General features: G+C 36.9%; 1 protein-coding gene across 1 annotated transcript in view; it reads left to right on the forward strand.

Annotated features, from left to right (window-relative positions):
* KIF11 (kinesin family member 11) overlaps positions 1 to 17,899 on the forward strand; it is a 44,776-nt gene extending 26,877 nt beyond the window's left edge. Inside the window, exons 15-22 of the mRNA XM_058697166.1 lie at positions 1,132 to 1,257; positions 1,762 to 1,920; positions 4,331 to 4,437; positions 8,457 to 8,736; positions 12,168 to 12,390; positions 13,230 to 13,381; positions 14,437 to 14,553; positions 16,476 to 17,899. Coding sequence (XP_058553149.1) covers positions 1,132 to 1,257; positions 1,762 to 1,920; positions 4,331 to 4,437; positions 8,457 to 8,736; positions 12,168 to 12,390; positions 13,230 to 13,381; positions 14,437 to 14,553; positions 16,476 to 16,607 — 1,296 coding nt within the window. The 3' untranslated portion in view covers positions 16,608 to 17,899. The remainder of the gene's footprint in view (positions 1 to 1,131; positions 1,258 to 1,761; positions 1,921 to 4,330; positions 4,438 to 8,456; positions 8,737 to 12,167; positions 12,391 to 13,229; positions 13,382 to 14,436; positions 14,554 to 16,475) is intronic.
* Positions 17,900 to 20,030: the final 2,131 nt, after the last annotated feature.

Here is a 20,030-nt window from a genome sequence, read left to right on the forward strand (position 1 = left end):
AATAGATGCTCAGTTGGTACTAACTTTTGGGAAATTGATTCATGAACTAAATGCTAAGACTGTGTATTGATGTCTTCCTACCACGTTATATATATGACTTTGTAAGCATTGCTTGAGTCAACAGAGATGACGGCTGCTCCTGCAGAATGAGTTGGAATGAGTGTGATAGCTTTTCTTTCCAAAAAAATACTAGTAGCCTTTTTTTTTTTTTTTTTAAGTATTCACTAATTATTTCTATTATAGCTCCTCACCCTGCCCAAGTGAAGGGAACTTAGGTTCCTTTTTGTAAAAGGGGATTTTTTTTCCTTTTTGTAAAAATGCTCAGTCTATGGTATATTCTCAACTTTCCATATACCTTGACAAGAACAAGAACTTTAATGAGTTCTTCAGATATGATAGCATGTAAGTCACCAAGTCTTCAAAGTTAATTAAATACCTCCAGCTGAAAGCCTGCCTTTGAAGGCTATTTGGTCTCTGCTTTTTTGACTAGTAACCTAAGCTTATTTGAAATTTATTTTGTTAAAATGTATTTGCTTTTTTTAATTTTTTTTGAAAAAAAAAATTTTTTTTTAACGTTTATTTATTTTTGAGACAGAGAGAGACAGAGCATGAACGGGGGAGGGTCAGAGAGAGGGAGACACAGAATCTGAAACAGGCTCCAGGCTCTGAGCTGTCAGCACTGAGCCCGACGCGGGGCTCGAACTCACGGACTGCAAGATCATGACCTGAGCCGAAGTCGGCTGCTTAACCGACTGAGCCACCCAGGCGCCCTGTATTTGCTTTTTTTTTTTTTTTTTTTAAATTCTTTATTTGCAATGCTGAAATCCTTAGAAAAGGATGGTCATTTTCCCCTCTTTTGAATTCTTTGGACCTCTATTGCGTTAGACTGTTAAGAATCTATTGTATGCTACATGACTATTTTCTTAATTACTATAGGTAGGAGTAAGTAACTTAACGGTGAATATAAACTCTAGAAACAAATAGGCTCTGTAGGCTATAAAGATTAGACAATGGAAAGTTTGAATTTTATTCTGCATGTGTTAACAAAGTATTTAAGATACTATCATTAACCACTCAGGTTTATGAAAGTGAAAATATTTTTTTAAAAGACTTGTTTATTTTTAAAACCAGGATGTACTTAAGACTGACCTTCTAAGTTCACTGGAAACAACTTTATCCCCCACTGTGGTGTCTATACTGAAAATCAACAGTCAACTGAAGCATATTTTCAAGACTTCATTGACAGTGGCTAGTAAGGTAGCAAATGTTATGTTCTTAATTTCTCAAAATCAAATTGTTGTTTAAGAAAGAAATTCCATGTGTCTGTGGCCACACTTGTCTACAATGCAAAAGCCATGGGTTGTGAGTTGGAATCTGGAGGAGAGAAGAGATAGGATGCTCGCTGCCATTGATGTGATCACATCACATGGCTAAAAAAAAAGAGAGAATGATCTTCAGGATAAATATTTTTTTACATAGTAGCATGTATAGCATGCTATCATGGGTGGGTAAAGAAGACATGCATATTCATGTATACATGCCTATGTATACACATCTGCCTAAATATGGATAAAATATCGCTGAAAGTGTTTAGCAGTCATCTCTTGGAGGTAAGAGTGGCATTGAGGTTCCAGGGGCTAGAGAGGAAAGACTTCTCTCTGCATACTGTTTTCTACCTTTTCTATTTCGTATGTGTTCCAAAAAAGACAAACTAAAACAAAAAAAATTTTAACTAAAAGAAACTAACTTTTTCCTTCAAAGATAGAAGATCAGAAAAAGGAAATGGATGGCTTTCTCAGTATGCTGTGTAACAGTCTACATGAACTACAAGAAAATACGATTTCATCCTTGGCTGAATCACAGAAGCTATGTGAAAACTTAACTGAAGACCTGAAGACAATAAAAAAAATCCATTCACAGGTATCTCATTTAGGTGATTTGGGGAGCATAAAAAGGAAGTTTTATAATCTTTAACTTGATAATCCTTGTTATGTAATCTGAATGCTGTAGAACTAATTTAAGAAATCTGAAAATACCATAGCCGCTCTTGCTTATAACAATAGTTAATACAAAATAATTAAGAATACTTTTCTTGATCGGTTAGTATTTCAGGATTTGCTACATTTAGAACCCTATACGAAAGCACAGTAGAACAAATAAGACAATCCCTTTATCACACCAAGATGAAAGATGAAACTATAGAAACATACATTTGGGGGTACAATTAGAAGGAAATGGTTATAATATTTGCAGTGAACATGTATCTGTAGCAAACCTGATAAATTGTTTTTTTCTATGGTAACATGGATGGTTATTTTTCATAAATTATGCTGTGCTGTATCTTGCTATTTCTGTCTCATTGATGTCAGACATTTGAATTGTAAATACAGTTCTTTTTATTGATTAATTATAAATATAATTCATGACTTAACCTTCTTCCATGTAAACTGTTCTTCAGTGCATGAGGTTTTAAACCAAAAGCAAACCTCCAAACCAAGGAAGTCATAATCTCTGAAGATGAGATACATGGAAAACAACTCCTGACATTCCTGAGGCCCGAGTAATGAGTGTGGGAAGTTTTATTAAATGAGGCCAGTTATTACAAGACAGAACTCTTTGGTCAATAAAACTATTGATATGACTTAGTGAGTAGTAATGGTTTCCTTTTCTTTGGAAAGTGAGGGAGAGGAAATTCATATCCATGTCACCCAAAAGGAGAAAAGAAACACATCCAAGATTTTTAGGCAAGAGTTAAAGCAACTTCAAAGTAAGATTATTCGTTTCCCTGATTGATAAACATGAAACTTTTTGGAGAAAGGATTAATGTCAGAAATTAGTGAAAGTAATAGTTAACATTTATTGAGCCACTCACTATGTGTTTATTCAGTACAGATACAGGTTCTGTTATTAGCCTAGTTTTCTAATGAGGAAACCGAGGGCTTGAAAGCATGTAAAGTATTTAGGTCCTCTGATAGTGGTAGTGGTGATTGTAGTACCGGAAAGGCATCTACCTTTTTTTTTTCTTTTTTAAGTTTATTTATTTTGACAGAATGTGAGTGGGTAGGGACGGAGAGAGAGTGGGAGAGAGAATCCCAAGCAGGCTCCACACTGTCAGAGCAGAACCCAACACCGGGCTCAAACCCATGAACTGTGAGATCATGACCTGAGCCAAAATCAAGAGTCAGCTGCTTAACCAACTGAGCCACCCAGGTGCCCCTGAAAGGCATCCACTTTTGAGTGGCTCTTCTGTGTGTTTCTAGAACACAGTCTTGCAATTTGAAATTGCAGCAGTTTCTCATTATCTCTGCATCAACTTGTCTAACTTTTTAGGCTTATGTTCTAAGGTACATCAGCTTTTTATATATTAGCTGTTTTGAAATGTTTAAAATTAATATGCAATGGTTTAAACAGAAACAAAATACCTATGATCTGAAAAGTATTTTAGCATGAATGGTTTGACTTCTCTGGCTTTAAGGAAGTTAAGTTTACTAAGTGAGCTATTTCTCAGGTATTCTAGAACTTGAGGTTAGCACTAACAACAATTATGTAAAACTCTGAACACCTATTTACATGCAGATACTTCTGATATATCTGCATTTTCCTCTACTTTGAGACTAATACAAATACTGACAGACTTCATTCATAATCAGTATTGGGTATGTGCTGTCAGCTGATGTGTTATTTAGAGATGTTGGCCAACTAATGGACCGAACAGTGAATAAGATTGCTGGGCGCATGTTCAGCTCTTTCTGGGTCTTTAGTGTAGCTTCTTCATATTGAATATTTCAGTCCCTGTCATGTTGTGTGCCTTATAAGAGCTCGCTTTTAAAGATGCCAGGTATGAGAAAAGGTAAAATTACACTTTATGAATATGATCCGGCCAGATTCTGTAAAATATTTCAGCTTCAGTAATTAACACTATTTTTGGACTGCTTGACCCATTAGATGATCAGCATTACTTTTCCCTTCTAGTAGTGTTATCAGTTTAGAAGCAACTGGGTACTGTATATCTGTCAAAGTGCTTCTCATAACATAATGTGACATCTTGGTGTGTTTGCTTAGTTCTGAGGTACACTGAAGGTAACTTGCTACGAATTAATAGTTAAAATAGCAAAGTTTGCTAATTATTTACTTTTTGAAAAATCCCTTTAATATTATCCTTTTAATATCACTTCTGCTGCTTTCCTCTATGGGTGAGAGATGGAATTAAAGATCTCTTGTCAGGAATTTGTATAATTCTCACCTATGGGAAAAATACTTCCATGTAGTATGGAAGAAAAGTTCAGGTGTCGTAACTTCAACCTCTTCCTCTCCCACACCTTTCTTACAGGAACTTGAGGAGCTAATCAGTCTTTGGGCAGAGAGATTCTGTGCCTTGGAGGAAAAGTGTGAAAACATCCAGAAACCACTTAGTAGTGTCCAAGAAAATACAGAACAGTAAGCAGTTTTTAATTCTCTTTATCTCTTCTCTGCCTAAAATTATTTCAGAATAGAAGGCTTCAAACAGTACAGATCTTATCAACCCAGTTTCTCATTTCTAACATTTTATTGTTTGCTTTCTCATTCTCATTCCCTCTCTCTCTTCCCCACCTCCCTCTGATATTGTATATAGAGAGATCTTTTCTGAACTAGCTATGCATAGTTTGCAGCCATGATGCTCACTGTCCCCTAAATACTTCAGTCTGTATTCCTAAAAATAAGGACATTCTCTTATATAACCGTAACACAATTTTTTAAAGCAGAAAATTAGTATCAGTAATTCCTATTACCTAATATACAGACCTAATTCAAATTCTGCCAATTGTCTCACTGATGTTCTTTGTAGGAAAAGAAAAAGATTTTCCTTCTGCTCCAGGATTTAATCTAGGATCACACATTGCATTTGATTGTCATATTTCCTTTAGTCTGAGTAGTTCCTTAGTCTTTGTCTATAACCTTTTTTCAACAGGGTAGAATATTTGTTTAGTACGGTGTCCCTCAGTTGGGATTGGCCTTCAGGACTAGTTGTAGTTGTCAAGAACAACACAGTTGTGATTTCCTCGTAGCTGTTTTCAAGATAGTTTTCCTTATCTTTAGTCTTTGGAAGTTTGATTATATATTTCTTTGAGTTTATCCTGTCTGGATTTTCTCAGCTTCTTAAATCTGTATACCCTTATGTCTTTCACCAATTGTGGAAATTTGAACATTTTCAGCTCCATATTCTTTCTCCTCTGCTTCTAGGAGTTTGGTGACACACATGTTATCTTTTATTATGGTCTCATAGGTCTCTGAGGCTATAGATATTTTCTTTGTTGTTCAGATTGAGTAAATTTTATGAACTGTCTTCATGTTCCTCTGTCATCTTTTTTTTTTTTTTTTAATTTTTTTTTTTAACATTTATTTATTTTTGAGACAGAGAGACACAGAGCATGAACGGGGGAGGGGTTAGAGAGAGAGGGAGACACAGAATCGGAAGCAGGCCCCAGGCCCCGAGCCATCAGCCCAGAGCCCGACGCGGGGCTCGAACCCACGGACTGTGAGATCGTGACCTGAGCTGAAGTCGGAGGCCCAACCGACTGAGCCACCCAGGTGCCCCTCCTCTGTCATCTTTAACCTATTGTTGAACCCATTCAGTGAGGTGTTTCATTTCAGTTATTAGAGTTTTCAGTTTTAAAATTTTCATTTGCTTCTTTTTTAATCTCTTCTTTTCTTTGCCTAGATTTTAATTCTTTTTTTTCTCCAAAAGTGTTTTAGTTGCTCATTGAAACATTTTTGTAAGGCTGCTGTAAAATCCTTAACAGATTATTCCAACATCTGAATTATCTCATATCTCAGTGTTGGCACCTGTTGTCTTTTCTCATTCAAGTTGTGATTTTCCAGAATGGTTTTGATTGTATCTTGAACATTTTTGGTTTATGTTAGGAGATTCAGAATCCTATTTAAGCCATCTTTTTTAGCAGGCATTTACTCTGTTTAGGTTTAGTGTGAAGGTCCTGGCCCATTTTTGTGAGCTCTGGTTCCAATGACAATTTTATTTTTGATGTTCTTGCAGTGTTACTCTGATATGCTTCATTTGGTGCTACCCATATGGGAAAAATTTGTTCTGCTTTTGATGGATGAAGTGTTCTATACAGGTCAGTTAGGTCAAGTTGATTGATAGTATTTTTTGAGTCATCCATATCCTTACTGAGTTTCTGCCTATTCTATCAATTACTAAGAGAGGGTGTTGAAATCTCTGACTACAATTTTAGATTTGTTTATTTCTCATCAGTTTTATCAGTTTTTGCTGCACATATGTGATGTTCTGTTGTTAGTTGCATACGCATTTAAGGTTGATATGTCTTGGAGAATTGACCACTTTATCATTATATAATATCCCCTTTTATCCCTGATCATCTTCCTTGTTCTGAAGTCTACTTTGTCTGGAACATATTAGTACTTAGCTTTCCTTTTATTACTATTTGCATATAATGTATCTCTAATCCCTTTACTTTTGGGCTAAGTCTTTAGATTTAAAGTGGATTTCTTGGAGATAACGCATAATTGGGTATTGCTTTTTCATCACATTTAACAATGTATCACCTTTAACTGGTGTGTTTAGGCCATTCTCATTTGAAGTATTGATATAGTTGAATTAAAATCTACCATATTGCTGGTTTCTTTTTGTTGCGTCATTTGTGCTTTGTTTCCTTTTATTCCTTTCCAAATTTAAGTTGAGGATTTTTACATTTTCATTGTATCTCTTCCATTGACTTATCATTTACACTTTTAAAATTACCTTTTTAATTAGTTTTTCTAAGATTAATGATACACATTTTTAAGTAATGTTAATCCATCTTCATGTAATTTACTGTTTCAGGTGTAATCAAAGGACCTTATAGGATACATTCCCAATTTCTCCTCATCTCATATTCATTGTTTTCATATATTTTGCTTCTGTATATGCTATATACACCCAGTACACTGTTATGCTGATTGCTTTATCTTTTTTTTTTTTTTTTTTTTAAGTAGGCTATACACCCAGCATGGAGCCCAGTGCAGGGCTTGAACTCACCACCCTGAGATCAAGACCCCAGCTGAGATCAAGAGTTGGTGCTTAACCAACTGAGCCACCTAGGCGTTCCCCAGTTCCCTATTTTCTTTTTTAATGTGGCTACATTATGTTAACTTATGTGGCTCACATTATATTCTGTTGAACAGTGCTGCTCTAGAATTCTAGCTATCACCTGTTTTACTACCTAACTCCTGTCATGTGTCTTCCAGTTCTGTTGATGATCCTATTCCTTATATCATGTCCCATTCTGAATTCTTCTTTCTAGATTCTAGATCTAGAAAGTTTCCCTACTTTTAATTCCTAGTCTCTAAACTTCAGGACTTCTGGCTTCTTCCATAGCTCTGAAGGGAATACTAGAGTAGGATTGAAATGGGAAGGAAACTATGATATACTCTTTAAGGCCTATGCAAGCCATTTTTCCTGTCTTCCTGACATTTATTCAAAATGTTTTTTAAAGTGTGGTCCAGGAACCATGTAAAAGAATCAGCCAGGAGGAGGGCCCAGGAATCTAGGTGAGGTTTATGTATCCTGAAGTTTGAGACCCACTCAGTGCCTTTGGTATTTATCATGGATTATGGTCACTTATGAATAAATTTCATCTTCCTACCAGGTTGTGATTGCTTGAAGGACTAGATTTGTGTTGATGGTCTCCAGCCTCTTACTTGAATTTCGTTTCCTTTTTCAATCATTTCCATTTAACCTATAGTTGAACTTTGGTTTTCAAAATAGTTACTCCCTCATTTGGTTTCCTCACATGGTGTACCACCTAGTGGTAATAGAGGGTAACTTTCATTCACCAAAGTTTAACTCTGTAGTCCTGTAAGAGGACTTTAGTTTTACACCAAGGTTATATTGCAGTGTACTTGTGTGTGCCAGGTGTATAGTTTGTCACATCCCATATAATCTTCTTAATTATTAAAAGCCTTATCGTTGACTTTGTTTGGTAACATTTATAATTTTTATGATGTATTTAATGTCATAGGCAAGGCAAAACTGCTTAAGAACAGAGTGCTAGACTGATTGTGGACACTTTAGGAATTAGACTAGAGTCTGTAGGTGATGCCCTTAGATAACATAATCTATTAGGAGGAATGAAACACATAGATAGATTTTATTTTTAGTATAGTCATCACTCTAAGAGGTACAAAGTAAAGCATTATATCTGGAGGAGAGCTGGGAAGGGTTTTATGAGAAAAGAGACATTTCCAAAGGTCACTTAATGGCAGATACATCAATCTGCTATGAAAAGACACCACCTAAAGCATCCATTTTCAATATAGAAAATTAATTAAGAACATGGGCTCTGGAGCCAGACTGCCTGGGTTCAGATATGCCATTTTTGAACTGTGTGATCTTGGGTAAGTTATATATCTTTTGAGTCTTAATTTTCCATTTTTAACAATGTTATTCTCTTTTTCTATAGGAAATCTAAGGATATAATCAGCAAAACAACCTCATATAATACACAATTTTGTGCTGATTGTGATGGCTTATCACAGGAACTCAGACATTTTAACCAAGAAGGTACAAAACTGGTTGAAGAGTCTGTGAAACACTGTGATAAACTTAATAGCAGCCTGGAACTAGTATCTCAAGAGACTGAACAGAGATGTGAGGCTCTGAACAAAAGCACACTTTCTTTTTCTGAACAGTGGGTATCTTGCTTAAATATAAGGAAAGAAGAACTTCAGAACTTACTGGAGGTAATAACTTTGTAATTGGAACTTACTTTGGAGAGAATAGTGATAATCAGGAAATTAAATACTCTTGGATAAGAATTGGATTGAAAACAGATATTTTTATTTTTTTAAGGTTTATTTTGAGAGAGGGTGTGCACGGGGGAGGGACAGAGAGGGAGAGAGAGAGAGAACCCCAAACAGTCCCTGCACCAGTAGTGCATAGCCCGATGTGGGGCTCAAACCCACTAACTGTGAGATAATGACCTGAGTCAAAACCAAGAGTTGGGTATTTAACCAACTGAGCCACCCAGGCTCCCCCAGATGATATTTTAAAATAATGAATGGTTAGGGTGACTGGGTGGCTCATAAGTTAAGAGTCTGACTTCGGCTCAGGTCATGATCTCACGGTTTGTGAGTTCAAGCCCCACACTGGGCTCTCTGCTGTCAGCACAGAGCCGGCTTCGAATCTTCTCTCCCCGCCCCCTCTCTCTACCCTCCCCCCCCCTCAAAAAATAAATAAAAACATTAAAAAAATTAAAATAATGAATTAAAATTTTAAGCATAAAGAGTTGGTATGCTTATACAAGATCTAGTATCATGTCCCCCAGAGCTTGAAATTATTTAACATGTATCTGATCTGTCTTGTATCTATCCTTGGTTTTTGACTTATTGGTTCCTTCAGTTAAGGGCACTCTATTTGGATATGCAATTCAAACCTGTTATTGCTTTAAGATACTGTTTTGATTGTTCAAAGGATACTTGATAGGTTTGGGTGTTTGCTTGATCCTAATACTTACATGAGCCCTTTGTGGCTTGGTTTTTCTTTCTGTGTCATAAAAGGATTTTACTAATATTCTCAGAAACTGGGTAAAAGGATGTAAGTATTTTAAGCTTTATAAGCTATTTTTACCAAGAGGAATCAGGGCTAATGGAGAAATAGGTGAGTTCAGATTTGAAACCAGAAATATACCAGATAAGCCTAGAGATCCTGTCATACTAGAAAGTAAGAGAGCTATTCAAGATTAGTGGGGTTGTATCAAAAAGAGATAGGAGTCTACCTGATGACACTTCTTTGTTTAAAGATGGTACAGTTTGTGTATCAAAAAGAATAATTGCTATAATAGATTAAAATACATTAAATATATTAAGGCTTGTGAATTCATACAAATTTCTTGGGTCTCCTTTGGATCATGCTAGGGAAGCAGTGCATTATTTTGAAAACTGGTAAATAAAGGGAAAGAGTTGAGCATCCATCTCTCTTTCCGAAAAGAATTCTATCTTGGTTTAGCAGGGTAGTGGATGGAGAAAAGGGTTTCATAGAAGAATCCCAGCTAATAAAATGCAGAAGAAATGACAGAATTGGAAAATCACCATTTTGTAATTCTAGTGAGATAACCCTTGTGGACATTAATGACTGCTTATACCTTTTGATGCAAACTGATGGAGAGGAGAGCTTTATTTTTTTAATGTTTATTTTTGAGAGAGAGAGAGACAGAGCACGAGTCAGGAAGAGGCAGAGGGTGAGGGAGAGACAGAATCCAAAGCAGGCTCCAGGCTCTGAGCTGTCAGCACGGAGCCTGATGCAGAGCTTGAACCCACAAACTGCGAGATCATGACCTGAGCCGAAGTCAGACGCTTAACCGACTGAGCCACCCAGGAGCCCCAGGAGAACTTTATAATTAATAGGGTGACCACATTCAAACTCACGGATAAATCTTTTTTTTTAACCAATTAATCTTTCTTTTTATGTTTATTTATTTATTTTTGAGAGAGAGAGAGAGAGAGAGAGAAAGAGAACAAGTAGGGGAGGGGCAGAAAGAGAGGGAGACACAGAATCTGAAGCAGGCCCCAGACTCCAAGCTGTCAGCACAGAGCCCAGTGCAGGACTCAAACCCACGAACCATGAGATCTTGACCTGAGCCAAAGTCGGATGCTCAGCCAGCTGAGCCATCAAGGCGCCCCTAGGTTAATCTTTTCTTAGAATTTATTTTTTTATTTTATTTTATTAAAAAAATTTTTTATTTTTATTTATTTATTTTTAATATTTTATTTATTTTTGAGACAGAGAGAGACAGAGCATGAGCAGGGGAGGGGCAGAGAGAGAGGGAGACACAGAATCTGAAGCAGGCTCTAGGCTCTGAGCTGTCAGCACACAGTCCGACGCGGGGTTTGAACTCGCAAACCACGAGATCATGACCTGAGCCAAAGTAAGACGCTAACCGACTGAGCCACCCAGGCGCCTCCCCCCCCAAATATTTTTTTTTACATTTACTTATTTTTGATAGAGACAGAACACAAGTGGGGGAGGGGCGGAGAGAGAAGGAGACACAGAATCCGAAGCAGGCTCCAGGCTCCGAGCTGTCAGCACAGAGCTCGACGCAGGGCTCGAACTCAAAAACTGCGAGATCATGACCTGAGCCGAAGTCGGACACTTAACCGACTGAGCCACCCAGGTGCCCCTAGAATTTATTTTTTTTAAGTTAACTCTACTCCCACTGTGGGGCTTGAATTCATGACCTCGAGATCAAGAGCCACAAGCTCTACTACCTAAGCCAGCCAGGTACCTCAACTGATTAATCTTCACATGAGAGACACAACTAGGCATTATGTGCTTTCAGCATCACCAACAAAATATTCTTGCCAAACAATTAAACCTGATTTACATCAAACCTTTGGATCTCACTACTTTGTAGAAAATACAGAGTATAGATAAACATATGAAAATACAGTGTAGAGATGGCAATTGACCAGATCCAGAATTTGAGATAGCAGAGCAAAGACCTAGTTTTTTGAAGAAGAAAAACTTTTCAAAGGGAAAAGTATGAAGAAAGATCTCCTATATCAAAAGAGAATTAAGACTAAAGGATCTTAAGTCCTAGTTTGCCTGGAATAGTCCTTGTTGACATCAGTTGTTTGGACGTAATTATAACTAAGAGTAGCCCTTTTCACTCTGAAGAGCATCTCAGTTTGGGTGATAAATTATATATCACCTACTTAAAGGCATATCAACCAAATCTAATGATAAATTCTGATTCAAACAAATGAATTGTGAAAATCGTTTCAGACAATTTGTGAAATTTGCACGCTGACTAGACATTTGATATAAAGAAATCAATGTTAAATTTTTTAGATATGAGAGTGGTCTTAAAAAAACTCTGAACTCTTAGATGTATGCTGAAGTAAATGAATGAAATCATACAGGATTTGCTTTAGAATAATTCTATGGGAAGATGAAGAGGAAGTGGTTAATCTTATTTGAGCTATACCCCATGTATGGATAAACACTGAGATTGGGTAGTCAACACAAGGGGGTTAATTATACTATTTTCTCTACTTTTTTATGTGTTTTTAAAACTTTACTGTGGAAAATTTCAAAGTAAGAGGAAATAATATATTGAATAAAATATTTGACAATTTCGATTTTAATAATGAAAGCTCATTTGCATCATTTACAGGTTGTAAACCAAGGTTGTGAGGCTTCAAGTTCAGAGATTACTGAAAAGTTAAATGAACATAAAGCAGCTAATGAGAACCAGCGTAATATGTTTTTTGATCAGATAACTACTGATGAAGAAAAATTAATGACACAAAGTCTAGAATTTAATGAAACCATAAAAATTGGTTTGACTAAGCTTAATTGCTTTCTACAACAGGATCTGAAATTGGATATCCCAACAGGTAATTTCAAAGGGAAATAGAATGGTTCAAATTTTTAAAGTTGAAGTCAACCTTGTACTGTGCCAGATGTTCATAAGAAGCAGGTCCTGTGTTGCCTGATAGGATTTTACCATCTCGCTGTAGTCAACTCAAATGGAAAAATTGGGACCCTAAAATAGCTTTAATCAAGATTAGGTGTCACAATACAAGTGACATGTACTTGTAGAAATTTGGGCATCCCAATTCAATAAAATTTTACAAACATTTAGGGAACTGGCTTTGTTAAGAGAAGACATTTTAAAAGCAAATGAAAACCAGCAACCATCTATCTAGCACTGTTTTGTATCAGGGCATTTTAATACCAAAAATTGAGGAATGTAATTAAATAAATTTAGTTTAGTGGAAAAACCATACCACATTGTGCATTTTCTTATGTGTACCTCTTATTTTGTCATGGACTTTTGGCATTTAGGAATCACCATTTTGAGAGGTCAGATGGCAAAGATCAGTGTAGGCTATCATGATTTAGGGAAGAAAGTATAACAGACTATTTAATAGTATGAGAATTGAGTCATTATTTGCATTGCATTGAGGGTTGTGGACCCTGTCAATTTATTAATCATTGAGTAGGTTTCATGGTATGAAATTATACTTCAAAGCTATATACATAACATACTTTGGAGTATTATATACATGTATACATACACATAAACACACACACCCACACGGCCATCCCGTGTAGGGTAGTGGCTATATCTTTGGAAGATAAGACTCATTTGGAAGTATACATTTTAGCATTAAAAAAATCTTCTTCAAATCCCACACTTCAGTTCTTTTCCCGTTTATATAATCTGCTAAAGGTACGACACCACAGAGGAAAAATTACTTATACCCATCAACCCTGGTGAGAACTGAACCACGTGAACAGCTCCTTGATCAGTTGAAAAGGAAGCAACCTGAGCTGTTAATGATGCTAAACTGTTCAGAAAACAACAAGGAAGAGATCAGTCAGGTAAAATTTAAAGCATTCCTAATATTAGATCTCTCACATAAACTCCTTTTGTTATCAACTTCATGTGAAGAATTTTATTCTTTGCCCTTACATCCTACCCTGTCTCATTAATGGTAGTCGTCTGACCCTTCAGTCTGTTTCTTTTAATCTGGGCATTTTAAAATTATTAAAGTCATAATAATAATAACAACCGATATTTGTGCTTATTATGTGACAGCCTGTTCTAAGCACTTTACCTAAATATATATACTCAGTTAATTCTCTAAGTAGTCCTTTGAAGTAGATGCTAGTACTATCCACATTTTATAGGTGAGGAAACTTAAGAAGTATCTTGTCCTACGTCAGTGTGGAGTTGGAATTAGAACCTACAAGAGCTCCACAATCTGTGCTCTTAACTCTAGTAATTATTGTTACTAATTTTTTTTGAGAGAGAGAGCATGCTCGTGAGTGAGCAGGGGAGGGGCAGAGGGAGAAGGAGAGAGAGAATCTTAAGCAGGCTCCGTGCTCAAGGGGTGCCTGGGTGGCTCAAGTTGGTTAAGCATCTGATTCTTGGTGTCAGCTGAGGTCATGATCTCAGGGCCCATGGGTTGGAGCCCTGCATCGGGCTCTGTGCTGAGGGTGCAGAGCCTGCTTGAGATTCTCTCTCTCTTTCCCCCCCCCCGTCTCTGCCTTCCCCTACTTGTACAGTCTCTCTCAAATAAATAAATAGCTTAAAAAAAAAAAGAGTTGGACGCTTAACCCACTGAGCCACCTAGGCACCCCTTAACTATAGTAATTATAGACAAGTTGGGAAGTCATAAAGTAACATATAAACTAAAAATTAAACTGTAATCCCATTATGCTGAGATTACTACTTTTAACACTATTATAAGTACTTCTCTGTGAGAAAACATTTGGGATTATTTTCATTATTTTTTAGAGTTTCTACGAATTTTGTTGAGGTTTAACTTTTATGCAATGGATGTTGCATTATTTTCAAAGAAGAAAACTGCATTTACTTTTGTGAAGATTTTTAAGTCCTTGGACTTAATCACTAATCTACCTTCTTATTTTAGGACTTGGATGAAGAAAAGTCAGTTCTAGGGCACTCAATAGAAGAACCTCCAAGTCAAGAGCCATCTATAGATGCTAGCGTGGATTGTTCATCAAGTGGTGGGATTCCATTTTTCCAGGTACCTGATTATATCCTGTCAGATAATCCTTCCACATCTGATGTAAGTCAGTGGCTGTACAGTGTGAAGGAAAGTGCTACTCTTGGTGGGTGAAACCGAAAAATATTTTGTCATTCCTTTGGGATAGCTTGTTAACTTTTCTGATTTAAACTATTTACACAAATCTGATAATTGGTCAGGGGTTTTCTATGGGATAAATGGAGGCAAAGTTTGACTTCATTCCATCCCCAGATAGTACTCTTTAGCTATTGTATTTATCCCCTTTCCACTTCCTACATTCTCAGATGGATATGAAGAGCAGTCATTTCTCTCTTCCCTCCACCTTTGACATGGATGTCCTGGAGCCTATCTCTGCCCATACTCAGACTCTGAAGGCCAAGAGGTTTAAGAGACTGAGAGACTGAAGGCCTCTCACGTTATTTTAGTTCTCCTACCTGAGGCTTTTCTCTTGTTAAGAATTCCCCCATGTTTTCTGAGCCCCTCACCTGCCTTGATCTTGCTCACTTAAGTCCTGTAACCTTTCCTAACCCCTTTTCAACACTGTTGGGAGCATGGCACTATAAACTGCCCAGTACCTTTCCCTTTGTTTTGAAGACATGAGCCTAGACGCAGTCTGTAAAGGAGGGATTTTCCCACATAAGACATTGATGTCTACATTTTACAGTTGAAATGCTGCTTGTGATAAATGTATGTGCTTGTATCTAATAGACTTGCAGGGGTCTTCCCACCAAGGTCTAAAAATTCTCCATCCCCCATGTAAGCTGGTTAAAACTTCTAGCTTAGATTCTGTTCAGTTCCTCTATGTCTGCCTCAAGGTAATTTTATCCCCAAATCCTTCCTACCTTTTGCTTTACTGTTAGAGAACTCTAAATATATTTCTTTCCATTTTTCAGCCCTCTCTTCTGTCTTATAAAGTTAAGGAAAGAAGGAAACTTAAGAAAAGAGAACCTTAGTGACTACTTAATCTCTGGTTGGAAATCCTTTCATTACTACCGTTCATGATATTTTGAAGGCGAGGCTCAGTGGTTCAGCTGTGGCAGGGAAGTCCCTACAGTACCAGAAAAGATTTGGGGTTGGATTTTAGACCTTCAGCTGAAGTCTGAAAATTATGTTTTCCCTGATAGCAGTCTCATGTGGGGAAATTTTCTGGGTTTGAAATTCTAAAGTTGATGTATGATTTGTCTCAGCATGGATGACTGGGTCTGCAATGGATGTCATTGGTCTCTTAAAGCTCTCTATGGGCAAGTATGAGAATTCCAATGAAATACAATTTCCAAGTGAGAAATATGAAATGTTTAAAAGAAAAGGTAAAATACAGCTTAAAAAAACACCTCAAGGTAGCCATATATCAGATTCTCTGCTTAAAATAGAATTGCCTATTGTTGCATGATATCAAATCTTCATTTTCCTAGAGCAGGATTTATCAATAGCAGCTCTGTTGACATTTTGAGCTGGATAATCCTTTGTCGTGGTGGACTGTCTTGTTATTACAGGACGTTTCACAGCATCCCTGGCTTCTCTGCACTGGAAGCCAGTAGCACCTTACAATTTTAACAACCAGAAATGTCTCCAGATATTACTAAATGTACTCTGGGGAGTAAAATTGCTCCCCGATGAGAACCACTGCCCTATAGTAAAATCTATAATTTTGTCTTGGAAAATCATGCAGAGAATTAATATTTCTTTCACCTCACTCCTTCCATTGATGGTAAGATGAAGAAGGCATTCTCTTCTACTTGACAAACAAATTGTTGGCTCCAATTTGTGCTGAGTCTTTTCCACACTTAATTTCTTGCCTATAACCCAGAGAACTTTGAAAATAGAGTGTAACTGATGTGTATTATGTTATGTAATAACATATCTGTAATATGTAAAGTAAAATGTTACTTTATTGACTTAATTTCTTCCCTTAATATTCACAGCATAAAAAATCACATGGAAAAGACAAAGAAAACAGGGGCATTAATTCAGTGGAGAGGTCTAAAGTGGAAGAAACTACAGAGCATTCTGTTACAAGGAGCAGATTACCTCTACGAGCCCAGATAAATCTTTAGTTAACTTGCGGATTGGTCATTTTATTTTTAAGAAAAATGAAAAATAAAACCTATAACTCCAGAACTTGAGCCTTATGTATAGATGAAAAACGAATGGAAAATATCAAGGCAATACTGTAAATTTAGTTGACTTTAATATGTCTGCCCATTTTTCTGTCATTCTTGTAGTTCACTGTACATTAAGTTGGGTTTTATTTGAGACTTGCATTCAGTAAATGTGTATTTTTAGCTTTTGATATAAAATAGCCCTTTCTGGTATATCACTAGGCAGCACATATATAAAAGTTGCAGTGTTCTTCTAGGCTTGAATTTATGTAGGTGAATACCGCCAACTTGGTCTTGGGAAGGACCATCTCCGTTCTTTTCTTGATACGATGGAATTATGTCTGTATCTGCTTGCTTCCTTCCCTAGACTTTTCCAGTCTGCATTCTCAGCTCATTTTCTCCTTTTTCATTTGCGACCAAACCATCTGTAGAGCTACAAAATGGTATCTATTCTTATTATGAGATAGCCTGAATTTTATCTAGAAGTCTTTAACACTTTTCTGTGGCTCTGCCTAAAGTTACTATCAACAATGAACATAACCCTAGAAGCATTCCTTCCTTCAATATTTTTAGTCTGTTTCCCCCTAGATGAAGAAGCACTCCTTTCTTTATGAGGCCTTAACACATTAGCCCCCACAGAGTTTGTAAGAAGCCAGCTTCTCCAGAATATAGATTACTTTTTTGGGAGAACTACCAAGAGCTCTGACTAATGGCTATGTGGCCTGTATCTTGGGCAGAGGTCCCAGTGATTTAAAAGGGCTTTTTGAAGCTATTAATTATGATGATAATTTCTATCCTCTTGTTTACCTTCATCTGAAACTTTGTTCTTTGTATATAATAAAATATGTATATGTATATTTTTCTTTACTGAAATCTTAACCCTTAGATGGGTCCTGACAGTTTTGATCTAGCAGCCAAATTTCTGGAAGTGGACATTTTTCAGCATGAAGAATCAGCACATTAGAAGAAGGAATATACACAAAGAAAACATTTGGTGACCACATCAACTTAAGTGCATAACTTTAGAGAGATTTGATTGTGATAGCTAAGTAAAGCCAAGCCCTATTAGAGATTAGAAAACGTGCTACTTCAAGGAACTAAATTTACCTTCAGAAGTGTTAATTATCTTAATAAAAATAATGATACAATTTCTCTGCAAAATCAGATGTCAACATAACCTATGGATAATATCTAAGAAAATAATCTGCCCTCAGTAAATCCATCAATAAATTTGGTTTCTACATTAACTTGTTTGCCCTATTATTTACTTCCTTACTTATTTCTTTCACCTCACTCCTTCCATTGATGATAAGATGAAGAAGGCATTCATTTCTACTTGACAAACAAATTGTTGGCTCCAATTTGTGCTGAGTCTTTTCCACACTTAATTTCTGCCTATAACCCAGAGAACTTTGAAAATAGAGTGTAGCTAATATGTATTATATTTACAGAGTTCAGCAAGTTCTAAAATTCCTAAAACACACTTCCACACAGGCACCACCAAGGAAGAAGGGCCTTGGTAAACATTCCAGGCTTTCAGTTGTACTCTAAGGGATTAATGAGAAACAGTGGCCCTCACAGGGCCTGAAGTCCAGCTTTAAGTCATCCGTTCTCTGACATTTTAAAGTTACCTAGGAATGCTAATGCAACTGACAAGCAAAAATAAATCACTAGAGAATTTTTTTATGTTTTATTTTACATTAGAGTGCAAGTAGGGGAGGGGCAAAGAGACAGAGACAGAATCTGAAGCAGGCTCCAGGCTCTGAGGTGTCAGCACAGAGCCCGACGTGGGGCTCGAAACCAAGAACTGTGAGATCATGACCTGAACTGAAGTTGGGTGCTTAACCAACTGAGCCACCCAACGTATGACTCAACTTAAAAAATTTTTTTAAAAATTAAAATTTTTTTTTTTTACTGTAAGTAGGCTCCACACCCAACGTAGGGCTCTAACTCACAACCCCTGAGATCAAGAGTAACATTCTCCACTGACAGCTAGCCAAGTGCGCCCAGATCACCAGAGAATTTTAACATCCCAAGCCTTAAATCAGCTTTACAGGTTTTCATATACAATATCAAGCACTCAAAAAAAAAAAAAAAAACCTATCAGCAAAAACAGAATCGGGAGCTTCAAGGACTCATTCCTCCTGAGGCAAAACCATTCAGAAACAACTTTGTCAGAACTAGGTTTATAGCAACAAAGCAAATGCTGAATCAAGAAAAGGCAAAAAAACTAGGAAATCTTTGTTATTTTACTTGCTCTTGCTCCATTCCCCTTCCCAGCTCCCTGGTGAAGACAGACGGCAAACACATTCTCCGAGTGGGGACCCTGTTCACTGGTCCTGAAGGAGTAAAGGACCTCTTGTTCTCAAAAAATTGTTCTGCCTGGGGCAATCTGGAGGACTGAAGCAAGGCACTTGCCTTTGTTTCATCTAATTCACAACTCAGGGTGGAAAAGTGGCAGGCATTTCTCAAAAATATAAGGCCAATGAATGCCCTGCTGCTACCTGGGGCAAAAAATGACAGCTGAGGTAAATAACAGAGCACGTAAAGCCTGAGAGGGAAAAAAAGGAGAGAGTTTCTTAGGGAAATTAGGCCTTCAAAGACTACGTATACTGGGGAGTTGAGAAAGCCACTCATGTCCAGGCCAACTTACATGCTTAGAGAAGACCCTAAGCTTTCACTGCTGGCTGATCTCCAGGCTCAGCACAAGCAGATAGTGAAAACTAAGGCAGATTTTAAATGGCCTGGCTAAGCACTGAAGGTGTGTTCCAACACAGTCAATCTGTAAAGACTCGAAGGATTTTTTTTTTCCTTAATTTTTTTTTTTACTTCTTGTTTTATTTATTTCTTGGTTACTGGTATTCAAGGAAATCTGTCCGCTTACTATGCAAGCAAAAAGAGACCTCAGAGACTACAGAAGTCAAAGAATCGATACTCGAGAATAGTTTAGGTAAGTAACAAATGGTTACAGCCACAGCTGTAACAACAACAAAACAACAACAAACAAAAACCCTGAGGCAAGAAGACTCCCATTTCCAGAGAACCACATTATAATACCAAAAAATTTTTAACAGAAAGCTAAGAAGTATGCAAAGGAACAAAGTATGGCCCATTTACAGAAGAAAGGAATACAGACCATCCCTTATGAAACACAAACATTGGACTTTAAATGAACTGTCTCAAATACACTCATAGAGCTAAAGGAATTCAGGAGGACAATGTCTCAACAAATACAGAATATTAGTAAAGAAACTAAAAAAAAAGAGCCACACAAATTTTGAGCAGAAAAGTATTAAAACTGGAATGAAAATACACATACACAAAACACTGGAGGATTCCAATAGCAGATGTGAGGAGGCAGTAGGATGAACCAGTGAA

The sequence above is a fragment of the Neofelis nebulosa genome, chromosome 13, assembly GCF_028018385.1.
Source record: "Neofelis nebulosa isolate mNeoNeb1 chromosome 13, mNeoNeb1.pri, whole genome shotgun sequence".
NCBI lineage: Eukaryota > Metazoa > Chordata > Mammalia > Carnivora > Felidae > Neofelis > Neofelis nebulosa.